We start from the raw sequence: 14,880 nt of genomic DNA, 5'->3' as shown, positions 1-14,880 counted from the left end.
CACCTTAAGTGCCTGGGATTTTTTTCCTTTTTTTTAAGATTTTACTTATTCATTCATGAGAGACACACACACAACCACATAGAGAAAGGCAGACAACAGGCTGAGGGAGAAGCAGTCTCCATGCTGGGAGCCTGATGTGGGACTCGATCCCGGGACCCCAGGATCACGCCCTGTGCTGAAGGTAGGCGCTAAACCACTGAGCCACCCAGGCATTCCGGATTTTTTTTTTTAATGGGGGTAAAATTCACATGACATAAATTTAGCCATTTTAAAGTATACAATTGAGTGGCATTCTACATTAGCACATTCACAATGTTGTGTAAGCAACACTTCTGTGTAAGTCCAAAAGATTTCATCATCCAGGAAGGAAACTCATACCCACTGGACAGTTATTCTTCAATATACCCTCCCTATCTAGGCATTTTTCTTCCTTTCTTTCTTTTTTTAAAAAATATTTTATTTATTTATTCATGAGAGACACAGAAGGAGAGAGGTAGAGACATAGGCAGAGGGAGAAGCAGGCTCCATGCAGGGAGCCCGATGTGGGACTCGATCCTGGGGCTCCAGGATCATGCCCTGAGCCCAAGGCAGAGGCTCAACTGCTGAGCCACCCAGGCATCTCCCCGTGTCTAGGTGTTTTTAAACCTATGTGGACAGAAATGTTACCAGGATACCACCGGGGAGAACTTGCACATGTAAAGCCTGCTGTACTTGCAGATCTGCTAGGGGCAGAGGTGCCATCCTTGGCAGGCAGGAGCTAAAATCCAGCTACTCTTTCACGACATTGGGGCTGTAGTTGGGTTTGATGGCTTCTGCAAGCTCCTGAGCATACATCTCATATCTGCCGGTCATCTGAAAGCAAAACAGGCAGATTAGGTTTTATACACGCCCCTCATTTACTCACCACCACCTCTTGCCACTAGAGGGCAGCCATGGGCCAGAAATTTGCCGGGAAGGCTAGCGGACAGGGCAGTTTCAGACTAGCATCTGGAGAAATAACTCCCGTGTGATGATGGCTCAGCACTGATACCAGTGGATAGCAAAGATGACAGATGCCGAGATGATTCACACACGCTGATTCCTCTTTTTAGAAGACCTCTGTGACCTGTCATCCCAAAGACGAGACCTGCCCCAAGGCAGAAGGGAGGAGGGTTATCCTGAGGTCTTGCAGAACCCCAGAACAGCGTACAACCCAGAGAGGGAAGTGACCTGCTCCAGGTTCCCAGGCAGCAATGGAGTTTGCTGAGATTTGCACCCTGGTCTTCTGGCTCCGGGTCTGGGAGAGAGTTGGGGCAGGGCTGGAAAACCTATCCGGGAGCTCACACCCAGACATTTCTATCTCTCCTTCCCAAAACCCAACAGGACCTCATGCCCATCACCATAGTTTGTCTGGGGGGTGGCTTTTTGCATTCAGAAAGTTACCAATGAGAAAGCATTGTTTATTGTGTGGAATCCTGCATGAGTCTGAGCTTCAGAGGAAGACACTCATGTGGGAAATGCCTTATTTGTCCGATGAGGATCTGAGACTCAGGAAACATGCTCAGGTAACAGGGAAAGTAGTTTCTCCCAGACACCCTGGGCAAAGTCACGCAGTCATAAGGACATTCATTTGCACATATAAATGGGTTCTGAGTCGGTATAAATACTGCTGGACACTAATGTAACAAACTCCACCTGCATCCAGGATGAGAGGGTATATTTCAGGGGCTTCTAGGCCACGGCTGCCACCACCCCATTCCAGGAGGGCAGGCACTTACATTCTTCCCATGGCCCCTGGTGTCACATGTATTAGGTTTCAAAGGCCACTTGAGGCCTTCCAGTACAGCTTCCTGTTTTACAAATGGGCATACTAGGGCCCCGGAGCAGAAAGGTCTTGCTTAGGGTGACTGAGAAAGGCACTAGCAGAGCTAGGCCTAGATTCCATTTCTCTGCGTGACCCATTTCCCTCTCCTGTCAAGGCCTAGACCATGGGGCCAGGCCACAGGCAGAGCCAGACACCCACATTTATCTTGTGATAAGTGCAAATGCCTGGAAAGGAAAAAAAGGATTAGAGAAGCCAATCCACTCTATTCTCTGGACAAATGAAATTGAGATTAATTTGTTTGAAGGCGCCCAGAATCTAAATCAGACAAGAGGAGAATTTATTAAGGTCTTCCGCCTTGGCATCATTTGACCCAGTGGCTCCTCCCTTGCACACCAGCCCTGGGAGGAAGAGACCTGGCCCTCTGCTCAGCTTGGAGCCTCATCTGGCTGCTCCTGAGAGCAAACCCAGTGGCTGTGGTTTCCAGCTCTGGGAGCAGAATGGGGGCCCAAAGGGAAGAGCGGGGCAACAGCAGGGGACTTGGGGACCCACCTTGAAGTTCCAGATGTCATTCACCTGCCGGCAGAGGTTCAGGTCGAGCTCAGCCACCAGCAGCCCGTCCTTGTTGCGGGAGAGCCCAGGAGTGCGACTGCTGTCAGGGGCCGCCACGTAGCTCGAGCCATAAAAGTAGCCAAAGTCCCGGTGAGCTTTGAAGAAGTGAAAGTAATCCCCTGTGAGCTTGTACAGGCACATGGTGGACTCTGCAGAGGGGTAGGCATAGTGTCTGTGCCCCCCCCCCACACACACAAAGGACATGCTTCCCTCCTCAGGCCTGAGGCTGCAAAGTCACCCTCACAGCCCTCACCGCTGCCCCTGGGAACTGTTAAAGGTCACCCCTGTATAAGTGTTAGCCCTTATTTCCAACATTAGCCACCCTCAGCCCAAGGGAGTCACATAGCTCTCCAGAGCTTCTTGTGTGTCTGCTTCCTGTGGTGGCCCAACATGGTGAGCTACAGGCTCTACTTTCACTTGCCTCACCAGCTGTGTCTGTCGTACTTTCCTTCCACGCCTGGGTCCCCTCACAAGTCAAGTGGCACTAAGAGCTACACCATAGGCGAGTAAGGAGCAGGTGGGCACAGTGCAGGGCCTAGCAGGGGCTTGGGCACAGCAGCCACCCAGTGGACCTCATTCCCCTGCCTTTCTGCATCTCTGTCTGTAGGGAGCTAACTGGGATTGGAGACTGGACATTTGGGGCCTCACGTGAGGGGATCCGGAACCTTTTTGTTTTATTTTTTAAAGATTTTATTTATTTATTCATGAGACACACAGAGAAAGGCAGAGACATAGACAGAGTAAAAAGCAGGCTCCCTGCAGGGAGCCTGATGTAGGACTCAATCCCAGGACCCCGGGATCACAACCTGAGCCAAAGGCAGACGCTCAGCCACTGAGCCACCCAGGTGCCCCTGGAACCCTCTTAGAAAGTGCTTTTCTGGAAAACAGACCTGCTCAGTCCTCTCTGCCTTTCTAGGGGACACTCTAAGCTAACTCCGAGACCTCCCTCCCACATTCCCAGCCGGAGTTGGGACCAGTGAGTGGGGGATTCCTAGCAGAGGTGAGGTGGTACCTGCCTTCAGATCAAAACAAGCTGTGAGGGCAGCCCCGGTGGCGGTGGTGCAGCGGTTTAGCGCCGCCTGCAGCCTGGGGTGTGATCCTGGAGACCCAGGATCGAGTCCCACATCGGGCTCCCTGCATGGAGCCTGTTTCTCCCTCCGCCTGTGTCTCTGCCTCTCTCTTTGCTCTCTCTGAATGAATGAATAAATAAATCTTAAAAAAAAAAAAAAACAAACAAGCTGTGAATTCGAGGAACCCAAGGCAGTCCACACCAATGTTCTGGGACATTTGTGCAGCTTGGGATGGGTGTGGTGGCAGGTGAACAAGGACAAAGGAAGAGAGAGATGTGTGGGGTGAGTAAAGTACCCCCGCTTTCAAAGAGTGCACAAAGGAGTTCCCATGTCTTCTAGGACCATTCTCTTACCAGTCCCAGGGGAGGGATGGAGTCTAACCCTAAGCCTTTTCATCCTTAATTGGGGAATGAGGTGGGCACAAGCCCAGGACCCAGCCATAGTCAGGAGAGAAGTGCGCCCCTCCAACAGCACCCCACACGTGCAGAAACAGTCTGTGGGGCTGACCTTGCCCCCTGCCCGGAGGAGGCAGACAGATAATGGCACAGTGAGGCCCTCTCCTCTGCAGCAGCCAATCACGGAAATTCCTAGAACATACCTTTCTTCCCATCTCCAGAGGTAAACTCATTGGGAAAGTGCTCCTGTGAAAGAAAACCGAGGTAAGGTAAACCTATAGGTGGCACTACCACCGCGTCCACCGCAAAGTCAGGCTGAGGAGGACTGAAGGAAGAAACAGTTAAAGGGAGAAAAAGAATGGCCTGTACTGGCCGGGCAATCAACAAGTACTTATGAAATGTCCCTGCTGAGCACTGGGCCAACGCAGGCGGCCAGCAGGGAATTTGACAGGCAAGGTAAAAACCTGGACTTCGTCTCTGGGGAGTTGATAATCTGCCTAGAGGGAAGAAAAAGACTGTGCAGAGTGGTTCTCAGGGCTGCGGCAGGCAGCTGAGGTCTGTCTGCCTGGGAAATAAAGCCCCAACTTAGGGTCTCTGGAGGGACGAACGGGGGTGCTCACACACTGCTTTTAGTCTGTTCCCCAAAGCCTAATGGAAACTACCTCAAATTGTGACGGTGTGACACAGGCTAATGAAAGCACTGTGTTTCTTCATGTTATCAGAAATTGGGCCAACTTATTGTATATAAACCTTGGCTATCTCAGCCTGAGCAGATGCTCTGATTAGAGTTTGACATCCGATTAATAAGAATGAGGAAGAGTATTATTACATAATGAACGTACTGTGTTTGGTAGTCAAGACTGCTTAGTGCACGGGGTCAATGGGGAAAAATACGAAACAGGAGACTTGGTGGTGACAGGGTGACAGCCTTTCAAAAGGGTTTCAGCCACAGACCAAAACAGACCAAAACAGAAGAGAAACATAGTACTACCTTTAAAAGTAACAGATGAAGCCAGTCTCCCCTCTTCTAGAACCCTAGGGTTTGTGGCACGCACACAGAGAGGGAACAGAGGGAAGAGGTGTAATGTGTCCCCACCGGGGCCAGCAGGCAGTTGCTTCCCTTGTGTCCTTTGCTGGTCAAAGAGGCCAGGCCCCCCTCTGGGCAGGTAGCTTTCCTAGCAGCTCTGTCCCATCCCCAGCACACCTGGTTGACCAAGCCCAGCCAGACTGCTGGGACTTACCTGGCCTACACGGTTGATGGCACAAGTAAAGCAGTGATTCGCAATGGCTGCGTTTCTGGCCTCAACTGGCCACAGGGACTCGCTGTGAGAGAGAAAAGAGAGGAACCAGGTGGCTGACTTCCCGGCCAGACTGGGTGGGTGCTTGGCCCTGAGCTCCACCCAGGCTGTCGGCCTTCTCAGGTCTGCGGTGGAGATGGCCGGGGAGACTGTGGCTGCAGGTGTCCCAAACCCACAAGCAGGCCAACTTGTCCCATGCTTAAGCCCAAGCAGCCTTTTGGGGCCAGGCCTGCTGCAGGCCGAAGCAGTGCTGAACTACAGTTTCCATTTCTGAAACTTCCTTAAAGGGATATTGTAAAGACTGACCATTGACGTGAAGCTTCTAGAGGGGGCTATGAGGCAGAAGCACCCTAACTGCTAGTTCTCTCTCCTTCCCTCCTCTTGGGTCAGGTGAGGAACTTATATTCCGGGCTGGGCAGAGCCTCACCTGGCAAATGTAAGAAGGAAGCTGCAGGCCTAGGGGCTCATGCACCCATGAAGGCTCAAGCTGCTGCCTAATTCCTACCCTGCTCTGTTGACTTGTAAAGCAGTCTCCAGAGGGAGAGATTTCAGGTCAAGCCAACAGAGTAAACCTGAAAGGAATTTAGGTAACTGGAAGGGGTAACTGGATTCTGTAGCAGATGTCGCCTCCCTTGAGCCGGTCCCCATCCCAGTGCCTTCTTATTTTCCTCCTTTGAACCCTGAGACTCTAAGCAGGGGCTCCTTGATCCTCTTACTGGCCCAGGAAGGAGGCACCACATGGGCACAGCTGAGCTGCGGGACTTCCTCACTTCGGTGCCCACATACGTGGGACATGATGGGAAATCTTGCCCCAACTGAAGACCCTGTCCTTCTCCAGCCCACTAACTACAATGTGCCACGGAATCCAGGGGACCTTCTTGGTGCTAATTATCTCTTGTCTGAGGAACAACATCATTAAGATTCTGGATTGACAGGTGTAATGCCCACTTAGAAATACTGAGTGACTGCGAGAAAAATGCCCTAGAATCTTCCTTCCTGTCAGTGTGCACCTGGTTTAAACCGGGAGTAGGTGGAGGGAGTGGGTGCTTGTCACAAGCCTAATTCTCAGGAGGATTCATGAATCTGGGGGGAAAAAAATCACAAGCTTGATTGAGGGGACTCATTTTGCTGCTTTTTTCGCCCCAGCTGCTAAGCCAAGCTGACAAAACTTTTAAGAAAGGATTTTTATAGAAACACACCCGTAAATGACATTTTCAGGAATTAAATAGACAGTTGCAGGGTGAGTGCCATAAAACATCTTTCTTGAAATTCTCCTGGGAGGGTATGTTGCGTAGGACTCAAACCCACAGCTGGCAATAAAACTTGGGCTCTCAAAACAAGCAAGGGAAAGGAAGCTGGAGGTTCATGAGAGCCCAGCGTGTGCGGGAATCACGGAGAGCCCACTGGGACATGGGGCCATCTGCGTTATTCCCACTGTGGCTACACTAGCCCCTAAAAATAATCACAGTGGGAAGGAGACATGCATCAATGGGATGGAATCTCCACTCTCCTATTAACACACATACATGGCAGAAATCTTCAAGCACACAGGCTGCATGGCACCGTCAGGACGGTTCAGTTCATCAAAAAACACTTCAAGTCTATTGTATGCTTAGAACTGTGGGACCTCAAAATGAGCGAGGACACCCTACCAACCCACAGAGCACATGTAATGAGAGGACAGGACATGCCAGAGAAGGAATGGATGGTTCCAGAAGCCATTGCTTGTGTGCAGCTGGTGGGGATTTGCCTGGCCTTGTGCTGAAAAACAGTCTCCATCAATTCCACAAATAATCATTTATCATTTTAAGAAAATCACTCAGAAATCCCACCAACCTAATAAACCATCTGTTGTAATTTTTCCACACTCCACACCCATCCTTGGCAAAATATGTTTACAGAGTTCTGACCACAGCCTGGAAATATCTTTCTTTGTTCACAGGCTTTTGTCATGATGCTGAATTATCTTCGTAATGACTTTTCAGTGTGTTGTGGCCTAACATGGAAGAGATGGGCTGAAATTTACCTAACCCTGACATTTCTCTCGCCTCTAGCTCTTTTATTATTATGAATAAAGCTGCCAGAAACATCTTCACGCATACAGCCTTCTCCTCCTCTTTTAGATACTCTGTCAGGTAAAGTTCTAAGAGTATAATTATCTGGTCAAAGGGTGTGAACATTTTGGGAGCTCATGAAACATACTGCTTTCCAAAGGACCTGTTATCATTTTAACTGCCAGCCTCACCACACCCTTGAAAGGCATGAGTTGAATGATTGTTGGTTGAGGAAGGAAAATCAATAATTTTTAATAAGCCTAATAGGCTGCTGAAGACACAAGCAGTTATGTGCATATTACACTGAGGTGCTTCTGTTTGCTTAATTGGGGCTGATAAAAGCCCGACAGAATAAGGTCAGGGAGGCGGCCATCTGAGTTCGCAGCTTTGCCTGCCCTGGCCCAGGAGCCAGTTCAGGCAGAGATGCTCAGGACACTGGCTTCAGGTTCCTCAAGGGACCCCTGCAGGTAGATGGCGCTTGCTGAATGCCTTACACATGGCCTGCAGGAGGAAGCTGCCCCACGGAGGTGGCCTGGAAGTTCTACCCAGGTCCGGATGCTAGATGACCAGTAATTACCCTACGTCACAGCTGCCTTTGGACTCTGTCATAGTAACCAAGCTGCCATGAGGCCCTAGGGAGACTCTTTGGGGATGAAGAATGTCGAAGAGGAAATTTTCCCCTTTTGCTCAACAGTGCCCCTCCTCCATACAGATAGGAAATTTAGGCGCATGGAGGGGGCAGCTGACCTGAGGTGGCCCCACTAGGTTTGCATTCTGGCTCACTGAGGAACCTGCTGTGCAAATCAGAATGCTGTGGGGATGTCGCTCTTGAGAAGGGGGCACCGTGCTTAAAAGAAAAGGTAAAGTAAATGTCACATTCTGACCTTCAGAAAAAATTCAACTGAAATTTAGTTAAAAGAGAAGAGTGACAGGTGTAGGCCAGCAGAGAACTCAAAGCTGCCCACTGGAACTGCCCCAGCTGCCCCCCAAAGAAGGACCAGGGATTCTCCCCCACCACCAGCATCCCACTGCTAGGGCACTGGCCACCAGGAGCGAAAGCCAGCAGAACCTCCTTATCCAGGAATCCTGCCTTGGAGGAAGTGAGTTGGGAAGAAAGATATTTGCACATAAATTCCTACAGCTCTGGTACTTGTTAATGATGTAAAACTGGAAACCACCCAAATACTCAGCCTTTGGGGAAGAGAGAAGCAGCGGAAGTGCAGTCATGCTGGATCATCTTAGCTCCCAGCCATTATTAAATGAAGGGCCCCAGGGGTCTTGCACAGGAGCCCAGGGACTGCCAGGGCCCATCCCACTGCCTTCATCAGAATAGATTTATCTGTTTCAGGATGAAGCTAACACCTAAATGCATGTTGGGTGTTATAACACTGCTGGTTAAAAACAAATTCCAGAGCCACTTGGCTGATCTCTTAAGGACCTTCTCAGCTTTGATTCCCTCATTTGCTCCTTCTATCATCAAGGCATCTGTCCTCCATGTGCTGGATGTTGCAGACAAGAGGCTTAGGAATCTGCAGTCCCCCTATCAGGGAAACAGTGACTGTGACAGGGTAGGGGGCTAATGCTGGCCAGGCACCTACTATGCTTTGGACACTTTAGAAGAGGAGCTCTTTGGAATCCTGACAATTATGGCATTAGTGGAGGGGGACTGTTATCATCTCAGTGTCCAGAATAACAGCAAAGAAATGGCATTTTATAGCAGAGTAGCTCTTTGGGGGGGGGGGGGGGGTCTTAACTGATGTTGAGTTTTGTTTTTTTTTTCCCACAGAAAACTTGGTTAAATATATGACACACAATCCCATGTCTCAGATTTGTTAGACAACCTCGTGGCCGCACTTGCCTGCTATAGTTTACTAAACCCAGCTCTGAACCCTGCAGCTTGGCCATAGGCAGAAGATAGTGAGGTCCCAAGAACCCTCCCAGATCCTGCCTATTGAGACACCTGAGTGCTCCGATAGTGGCTGACGGGTTGAAGATGATCTCAGCTCCGTTGATGCTGTACATGAGCCAGTTGAGAGGGTGGTGACGCCCATAGCAAATGTTCACTGCAATCTTCCCAAACTGAGTCTGGAACACCGGGTGTCCAAGGTTTCCCTCCATGTAGTAAGTTGACTGAAAAACAAAGGGCCATATATGAAAATCTCTGAGCTGTATGATTTCTCTTTCCTTAGACCTGACAGAAAAAATAAAATATTGCCAGTACCCCCAAAAGTAACAATCTTGGCTATGACTCTAAATTCCAAAACTTCAATATGTTAAAAAAAAAAGAAAAATTTAAGAAACCAGACACAATAACTATAAGCCAACAGTTGGGAAATCACCATGGCTGAAGCATTTACCCAAAATTTCTTTCATGGCATGTCCAAAAAATCCCCAAAGCAATTTCCCACAGTATTTTAAGAATAAACTTTGGTTAGGTTTCAGTCATGGTACAACTAATGGTTAAGTTTGGTCAATGTTAACACGAGTTAGTTAGTCAATGTCTTTACCAACCACATGTTCCTGTGAAGAATGTCGGAGCTGCAGGGACTGAAAACTCATCCAGAGCAACCCTTGCTTGCCAGGGGAACATCACGGCTTTGGTGGCTATGTGACTCGTTCAGCTGATGAGGGCTAATTTTTTTTTTTAAGATTTTTTTTAATTTTTTTTATTTATGATAGTCACAGAGAGAGAGAGAGAGGCAGAGACACAGGCAGAGGGAGAAGCAGGCTCCATGCACCGGGAGCCTGACGTGGGATTCGATCCCGGGTCTCCAGGATCGCGCCCTGGGCCAAAGGCAGGCGCTAAACCGCTGTGCCACCCAGGGATCCCAAGATTTTAATTTATTTATTCATGAGAGGCACAGAGAGAGAGAGGCAGAGACACAGGCAGAGGGAGAATCAGGCTTCCCATGATGAGCTTGATGGAGGACTTGATCCCAGGATGCTGGGACCATGACCTGAGTCAAAGGCAGATGCTCAACCACTGAGCTACCCAGGTGCCCCTGATGAAGGCTAATCTGAGACTAGAACTCACACCCTGAAAGTGTTCTCCACAGAGCTCCCTGGGCATCCTGCCTAGGACTAGGGATGTCCCTTCAGGGCAGATAGATGGGACATAGTCCTACTATGTCTGCCTCTCTGTCTGCCCCCCTCGGGGTGCTCGCTTTGGGATATTTTCATGGATGGCCCTGGCTTGGGGGGTGGGTAGCTAGAGGGCTCGTTGAGGTCCCAAATGGATTTACTCCCAGAACATTTTGCCTCCTCCCATTAATTTCAGAATTTGTTAGGGTCAGACAGCAACCAGGATGTGTACATGTGGTGGACACTGGACTAGATCCTGGTGTGTTGAGACAAGCCCTTCACTATCTGCTGGGAGCTAAAGATTAATCCCAGGGTAAACAGGTGATGAGCACATCTTCCCCCTCCTCCCCACCCCCCTCCAGCTGTCACTAAGAAACACTAGGGTTGTTTTGTTTTGTTTTTTTCTCCCTAGGGAACGTCATCTAGCTCTGTAGATGCCTCCTTGTTTTCCTGACAAGACTGAGAGTATGGCTGGTACCTCCACAATCAGGGAGAGTAGCAAAGGACTGGGGATATCACATTCTGAACAACTGTATTTATTGCAGATCAAGTTAAGGTTTCCTATCTTAGGTATTAGGTGGAGTTTACTTCTCTCCTTCAAACGTCCACCCCTCTTCATCCAACCCACTCATGCCTTGGCATTAACTAATCAGAATAGCTCTTGACTTATACCTTGATCATGGGCACAAAGCTTTACCTGATTACATTTACCCCTGCTATCCAACACATTGACATGGCTAAAACCTCATGTGACTTACGAACAAAGATTCCCACTTCCCAAACGAGGGATAGACCATGACGGGTGACAAGCTTAGAGTCTGAAAGGAGCTGCAGGAATCATTTCATGTTTGTGCACAATTTATTTTGGTTTAATCTATATACTACTAACCTCAAAGATGAATTTCAGAAAGCCAAGTCAGGTTATATTAAAAAAAGAAATATCCCCCTGTGCTTGGTGTTTGGGACTCACCTGGGAATCCCATCTGAATCCCATCTGTCTATGTGATACATGACAATGGCAGGATACCCCAGAGCACTACAGCCACACTGTGTTCCAGTGTTGTGTGATGAGACACAATCCAGCATAGAATTTCCCTCACAGAAAGATCTGCAGGCATGTGTGGACAGAAGGGCCAACAAGCTGAGCTAGTTTTCGTAGGGCCAGCTCACCTCATTGAAGTCACCCACTCTGGGGATGTGGTTTTTCCTGGTCTTTCCCAGGACTGCTCCAGAATTGGAGATTACCACGGCTGTGTTCCACAAAATGTCCCCATGCTCCCTATCTCGTTCCAGGATGGGGGATACCACCACCATGTCATGCTTCTTTGCCAGCTGGAAAAATAATGGAATATAGCAGAGTCATACTTTTAAATCAATGGTCATAGTTTTTTTTTTAATTGAAGAATTAAATGATCCTACTAAATAATTAGACTTAGTTCAGAGCTACCTATCATTTGTATTTGTTCTCTGGAAGACTGAATGCCAGTGTTGTCCGGATCCCCAAGCTTAGCCAAGTAAGAATAATTGTCATCCTTGTGCACTACTGGTGGAAATGTAAACTGGTGCAACAGCTGAAAATAGTATGGCAGTTTCTCAAAAACTTAAAACTAGAACTACCGTATGATCTAGAAGTCCCACTTCTAGGTATGTATCTGGAAGAACACCTTGAAGAGATAAGTGGACACCAGCGATCATAGCAATACTGTTCATAAGAGCCAAAAAATAGAAGCAACCTAAAAATCCACTGATGGAGAAATGGATAAATAAAGTGTGGTATATCTGGGGTATCTGGCTGGCTCAGTTGGTAGAGCATGTGACTCTTGATCTCAGGGTTGTAAGTTCAAGCCCCCATATTGGGTGCAGAGATTACTTAAAAGTAAAATCTTTTAAAAACTAAAACTAAAAATAAATAATAATAATAAACAAAAAAATAAAATAAAAATAAAATAAAAACTAAAAATAAAATCTTAAAAAAGATGTGGTATATCCATACAATGGAATATTACTCAGTATTAAAAAGGAAGGAAATCTTGCCATCACATGGATGACATGGATATCATCCTTGACATGAGTGAACCTTGGGGACGTTATACTACATGAAATAGGGCAGTCACAAAAAGACAAATACTGAATGAGTCCACTTATGTGAGGTATCTAAAGTAGTCAAATTCATTGAAACAGGAAGTAGAATATTGGTTGCCAGTAGCTGGGGGTGAATGGAGAATTGTTTAATGGGTACAGATTTACAAGATGAAAAGGTTCTGGAGATCTGTTTCACAACAATGTGAATGTACTTAACACCACTGAATTATATACTTATAAATGGCTGAGATGGTAAATTTTATGTGTTACTACAATAAAAAAAAGAACATTCATCATACTTCTCATCATACCAACCAAGCCAAACCAAATTCTTTGATGCTGACTTCCTTTTGTCTCAAATAAGAACATTACGGAACTGGTGATCATCAGGACAAGCAGCTCCAGAGGGTCATTTTTCCTCAACTCTAACTAGCCTGTCACTACCTCTGGCCCTACTGATGGATGGATAGAGGAAAGGCACAATGGGAAGAAGATGATGTTCCAAGCCATGTAAGGGGTGTAAGGAACATCACAGGCCCTGGGCCCCTCTCTATGAGACAGGTAACCTCTGGCACCACATCCCCACTCCCTCTTTTCTCTTCCTTTGGCCATGGTTCAAATCTGTCATCTACAGTCACCACTTAACCAGTCCCCTCCTCCTTTATCCACAGCACAGAATCAACAACCTGGTAGATGACAGATTTTTTTTTCTTACAGTGTGAGACCACTGATGTTTGGAACTACACTAAGTTTTGATCGAATCACTGTGATTACAGTTCTGCTCAAAAAAATCCCTAAATATATATATAAAATCTGAAATGGGACATGGAGAAGTGAAAAAAGTGCTTTGTTAAGAATAAGGATAAGGCATAATTTGTAACCTCTTTGTTGTTATGAGTTGGGGTTTTTTTTGTGTGATACCTACTTTATTAGGATAAAATTCAAATGGTATAAAATTCATCTTTTTAAAGTATGCTGTTCAGGTCAGTGCTGATGGGTGAGGGGGAAAATATAGTGTACTGCTGGGTAGTTTTCAGTACATCCACAGAGTTGTGCAACCATGACCACAATCCAATTTTAGAACATTTTCATCACCCTCGAATGGAAACCCCATACCCATTAGCAGCAACTCCCCAACCCCTCTCCCTGTCCAGCCCCTAGCAATTACATCTTTCTGCCTCTATTCATTTACCTATTCTGGACATTTCATATCCATGGGGTCATACAACATTATATGGTTTTAATAAAGAAAAATGAAGACTCATCTCTGTGCTGATGAGACTGGCCACACAGAGAAGCTTACATAATGCAGGGCACTAGCAGAGGTCTGGACAAGAAATCAATCTCATCCCTGGTCCCCAAGGGCCACTTCTGCCACTTGCCGGTTGCAGAACCTACCATTAGAGGTCACCCCCCTCCCTAGGCTGCAGCTCCTTCACCTGAAAGAGCCATTAAGAGCCCTCCTGGCTCTGAAATTCTATGATTTTAAATGAAAGTACACTATAAAAAGGGCAGCAAATAGTCTTATCTAATCTCATCTGGCAAAACAAGCACCAAATGGGTGCATTTTCCATGGTGAAGGGCCACACCCAGCAGCTGGGGCCGTGCTCTGTGACCTGTACATGTTTGGCAGCTGCTGTCATAGGAGCAGTTAATGTCCTACCTTCTGACAGAATCTGGTGGTGGGTCCGTCCTCGGCTGACTCAGCAAATTCCGTCCAAGGAAGCTTCTCTCTTGTACAGAAAGCAAAGGGCATAGCTGTGAAGAGGAGAGAGTCAGAATCACATTCAACATTCATGGCCTCTGAGGAGGTGCTCCTTGGCAGGAGCTAGAGTCTCCACAAGATAACAAGGCTCCCGAGTGTCTCAGCCTGGCTACTGTGTCCTGTGTCCTTAAATATGGGTGCCAGGCAGACTCTAACCTTCTAGGCTTCATAGCAAAACAGAGGGCTGCCCCAAACTTCTTTACTACAGTCTTAAAAATAATTGAAACAGTTCAGGGACTTGAACAGGTACCTGCATAATCATTTCATATTCACAACAGCTGAAAGATGGAAGTAACCCAAGTGTCCATTGATTTATGATTGGATAAACCCAATGTGGTATGTATCCATACAATGGAATATTATTCAGCCTTATACTGAATCTTAGCCTTAAACAGAAGACAGATGTTATAATATGGGTGAGGCTCGAAGACAAATGCTATAGGATTCCACTTATATGTGGGTACTTAGGATAGCTAGATTCATAGAAAGAGAAATTAGAATGGTGGTTGCCAGGGGCTGGGCGGGAGAGTACTAAGTTTCAGTTTGGGAAGAGGAAAAAATTCTGGAGATGGATGATTGTGATGGTTGCAAAACAGTGTGAATGTGCTTAATGCCACTGACCTGTATAAAAATGGCTAAAATGGTAGAGTTATCTTATGTATATTTTACTGCAGATTCCAAACTGCTGGCCAATCTGTGGGTTGGTACAAGCACAGCCAAGA

The 14,880-nt window shown here is 47.3% G+C and overlaps 1 protein-coding gene across 5 annotated transcripts in view; it reads right to left on the bottom strand.

Moving 5' to 3' along the window:
- Positions 1-212: 212 nt before the first annotated feature.
- Positions 213-14,880, bottom strand: part of UPB1 (beta-ureidopropionase 1) — a 31,837-nt gene continuing 17,169 nt past the window's right edge. For 3 of the 5 annotated variants that reach the window (XM_049101925.1, XM_049101924.1, XM_049101923.1), the window contains 7 exons: positions 14,057-14,151; positions 11,482-11,643; positions 9,191-9,360; positions 5,120-5,201; positions 4,082-4,124; positions 2,354-2,562; positions 213-852 (listed from right to left, as the gene is read on the bottom strand). In XM_049101925.1, coding sequence (XP_048957882.1) covers positions 769-852; positions 2,354-2,562; positions 4,082-4,124; positions 5,120-5,201; positions 9,191-9,360; positions 11,482-11,643; positions 14,057-14,151 — 845 coding nt within the window. In that variant the 3' untranslated portion in view covers positions 213-768. The remainder of the gene's footprint in view (positions 853-2,353; positions 2,563-4,081; positions 4,125-5,119; positions 5,202-9,190; positions 9,361-11,481; positions 11,644-14,056; positions 14,152-14,880) is intronic. The other 2 variants (XM_035706180.2, XM_025474701.3) reach the window with 1 other exon arrangement.

The sequence above is a fragment of the Canis lupus genome, chromosome 26, assembly GCF_003254725.2.
Source record: "Canis lupus dingo isolate Sandy chromosome 26, ASM325472v2, whole genome shotgun sequence".
NCBI lineage: Eukaryota > Metazoa > Chordata > Mammalia > Carnivora > Canidae > Canis > Canis lupus.
The sequence above is the reverse complement of the archived record's forward strand: the minus strand, read 5'-3'. Positions and strand labels throughout refer to the sequence as shown.